General features: G+C 41.5%; 1 protein-coding gene across 1 annotated transcript in view; it reads right to left on the bottom strand.

Moving 5' to 3' along the window:
* The window catches only part of FARSB (phenylalanyl-tRNA synthetase, beta subunit), a 63,962-nt gene that overhangs the window by 37,781 nt on the left and 22,383 nt on the right, over window positions 1-3,798 (bottom strand). The window contains exon 14 of the mRNA XM_004674240.2: window positions 1,498-1,590. Coding sequence (XP_004674297.1) covers window positions 1,498-1,590 — 93 coding nt within the window. The remainder of the gene's footprint in view (window positions 1-1,497; window positions 1,591-3,798) is intronic.

Genomic DNA, 3,798 nt, shown 5'->3' with positions numbered 1-3,798 from the left:
CGTAAAACCTCATTATCACAATTCTTCCAAGCTAAGGATTCTGCAAAGTTCTGACATGAATATAGAGAAAGAATTCGTGTACTGGACTGCCTATTATTACCAACGAGCTTTAATTAGTTTACCGCTGACCCACAGGTGATCCTACAGATCAGATGTCATAAAGCTAGGTTTAAACACTGGCTGAACTTTTAGAGCGTTCAGAACTAGCACGGCCCCTACTTTCACAGAAGTGAAAACTAAGGTCAAGTAAATTATCTCAAATCAGAGTTCCAAAATTATGGATGCATTATTTCTTACTGAGACAATAAGGTTAACAAACTCATAAGGACTTTGAGACATGTGTCACCATATCACAGCCATCACCAGAGCTCACTGGACCTCAACCCTTTTGCTCTCCACTCCCATTAGTAACTTCAATTCTACAGTCAGATTTCTAGGTTTTATTTTGGTTTAATTTTGTTTGTTCCTTTGTTTTGTTTTGTTTTGGTTTTTTGTATTTCACGAGTGAAATCACATTGGTCTTTCTCTTCCTGACTAATTTAGCATAACCACCTCCATCCAGTTCCACCCATATTGCTGAAAATGGCAAGATACACATCATAAATAGCATTAGATTTTTTTTTTTTAACGATTTATTTATTTGTGCATACAGAACTGGGGTACAGGCCAGAGGCTCAGGGGCAGCGAGAGGCTTCACCAGAGACAGAGTGGGGAGCAGAACAGGCAGATGGACGAAGTACACTGCTGAGGGGAGCAGCGGGCGTGTCAGGACGTGTCACCAGGGAGGGCCAGCATTAAATTTTTTTAAGAAAACATTGCCTTCTGATTCTAACATTGCCTTGGATTGCAATGGCACCATTTTCTCTAAAGCCTGGATTTTAAAAAATCATATAGAACTACACATGTAGGGAAAAGAACAAAAGCTTATTAGTGTAAGAGATGAGGCTATTTAAAATCCTTAATAAGCAAGGATGATTTTTTTTAGCAAAGATGATTTTAACATTGAAACATTTTCTTTTTATAGTTAACATCCAAGTCCATAATGCAAGTTATTTAACCTTTACTATTAAGGTTGCATCATTCTCAGTTAAATATCCCTAAGCTACATGACACTGCCACTAAGCTTGACAGTTAAAATGAAAGGCACACACTGAATAGTCAAGAACTGATGGGAAAACTAATTTAAAGTGAATGACTTAATGGAGGTAATGGGACTAGGTGCTAGTCATTTGTAACAAATGGATGAAAAAGAGATGACATCTGAAAATAGTATTCAAAGAATGGCTAGATACATGAACTACTCAAGAAAAGATTATGCAAAGTTGTAAGGGTTCTTGTCAGTGATGTGTGCAGGAGTAAATGGTAAATCATAAACTTAATCACCATGAGACCTTAAAAAGCTTTAAGATTCTGCCATCTGATAATAATTGAAAATACTCTTCAATAACTCATGCACAACCTCTCTATTTTTCACCCAAATTCACTTAAAATTCTTACCTGAAACTCAGCTGTTTTAGGATTACTTATGTGGACTGCCTTTGTTGCAGAGATATCCAAACCAAGTTTATCAGCAATATCTTCTTGTGAGCACTGAGAGGTACATAGAACAATATGGAAAAACAATCACTAAATTTAATACAAAGAAGTATTTAAGGCTGTGAGTCAACTTATGGTCTCCTAGAATGTTGCTTCTCTATATAAATCAGTAAGTTAAGAATAACTAAGAATAGATATATAGGAATTCTTTTCAGACTCACAGCAGATACAATTTAACATATTTCTCAGGGTGCGTTCTAGTCAGCACACACAGCAAAAGTAAAATCTTCTCATAGAATTTACTCAGACCCTCCTAAGCTAGTGTCCCACTTACCTGACCAACCCAATCCTTCGGTTCCCCACCCACTCCTGAACCATTCACTTCCCTGCCTTTATCTGGGATGCTTCCCCACCCCACCTGCTGTCATGCCCCTAAGTTCTACTTAGATGACCTCTCTTCCACCGCGTCCCAACAACTCCAATCAGAAATCCTCTACAGCTTCCAGTTTTGACTACCATTGTGAGCAGTTCCTGCAAAGTCCAAACTGACTGTGGCAGGATGGCAGGACTGAGAGCAGAGTTCCAGGGCCTGACTGCGGCCCACAGTTCTCGCTGGGCATCACTCCACTCCTTGAATGCGCTAGGCAGTGGCTGCATGCTCGCCCGTTGAAAAGACAAAATGCCTGTCATCCTCAAAAGTCAGCATGGTAGCCAAGCTTGAAGAAGCAGCAGCAGATCGCGTACTCTTCTCAATGACAGGTGATATTCTCTCCAAAATGGCCTTCACGTGGGCCTTTCTCTCTCTCAGAAACAGAACAAACTGAGGTTCACTTGATGCCAATGCCCATTACAATTTCTCTGTGCTCTCTTGGGAGGATCCTAAAGCCACCTCTAGGCTCAGCAGATTCCTGGATCTGCCAGAGCTCAAGATGGAGAACAGTAGCAGGCACTGGGAAAAACTATTTTTCTCCTACAGCACGAAAGCAGAAGTTTTATAATAAGATTTATATATAACGTGCTCAATTAAGAAAAGCTATTCACGTGGCATAATCTACTTTCACACAGAACCAGAGCTTCCCGAGACTGCGCCTGTCCCAGGGCGAGGCAGCCAGTGCCCTGTGCTTTATCATGATGATGGGTTACTGCAGCGCACAGCTGGCAGACAGGAAGGAAGAGTGTTCAAATGTTAATATTCCTGTGTTTATTTTAATGTTAGAAAAAAATGTCACAAGTAAATGAAGCCAAAATGTCTCACAAGTACTACTTGGCTGAAATAGGAACTTAGTTTTAAATTGAGTTAATTGAGAATATAACAGAGTGCAGACAGAGCAAAAACCATAATCATAAGGTGTGAATTACAGTCAGAAAGCCAAGTTTTAGAAAAAGAGGTTCTTATTCTCATGCAAAATGAAATGGTTTTGGGTTGCTTTCATGTTTAGAACTTCACAAATATTTTTCATGGTGTGATTCCTAGAGGAAAACTCTTACTGCAAATCGGACACTCCCAACCCCTTAATCCTTCCTGCCCTGGATGATTAACAAGGTGCTGACATGACCTAGAACAGCTGAGCCGACCTTGTTCATGGGCCCTGGGTAGAAAGGGCCAAGCTGGAATCCCCAGTGGAACGAACGAGTTACCTAAATTAACTGCAGTGTAGTCAGGTGCGCCTACTTCTCACTTGCATGGATAGGAAGTGTCTACTGGAAGCTCTGGGCACAGGCTAAACACTTCCCAGTGTGGAGACAGGTGCAACTCCGGGATCCTGGGCAACAACTACAAAATCCAAACTGCACTTCTACATAAAAGGCAGGGGACACACTTGCCACACTTCTAACAGCAGCTAGTTCTGGAGAAGAAAATAGGGCCTGAGCCCAGAAAGGCTGAAGGGAACTGCCCTGGCTTGCTCCACCTTATTCTGCAAAGTCAAATCCTTTAAATCGGTCCTGGGCCATTTAACCTACACAAATAAAAATGTTTCTTGATGCTGTTTTCTGTATTTCATGTCACATGAAATGGCTCACGCTCACTACACTCACCTAGTCTGAATGACTAGATGTGTGAGTGACCGCCACGACAAACCTCACACACAACCAAGACAAGGAAAGCCCTGGTCTGGAAGTGAAAGGCCAGGTCTGGCTCCGGTTCCCCTAGGATCTGTGCGAACTGTTGGTTATTCATCCTTTCGGTCTCCCACTTCCTCAATGTTGTAGTTCCTGACACACAGCAGATGTTCTATAAACACTGCTGAATAAATGACTGCT

The sequence above is a fragment of the Condylura cristata genome, unplaced genomic scaffold, assembly GCF_000260355.1.
Source record: "Condylura cristata isolate star-nosed mole 26May11 unplaced genomic scaffold, ConCri1.0 scaffold00002, whole genome shotgun sequence".
Classification (NCBI taxonomy): Eukaryota; Metazoa; Chordata; class Mammalia; order Eulipotyphla; family Talpidae; genus Condylura; species Condylura cristata.
This window is presented reverse-complemented; position numbering and strand designations above follow the sequence as displayed.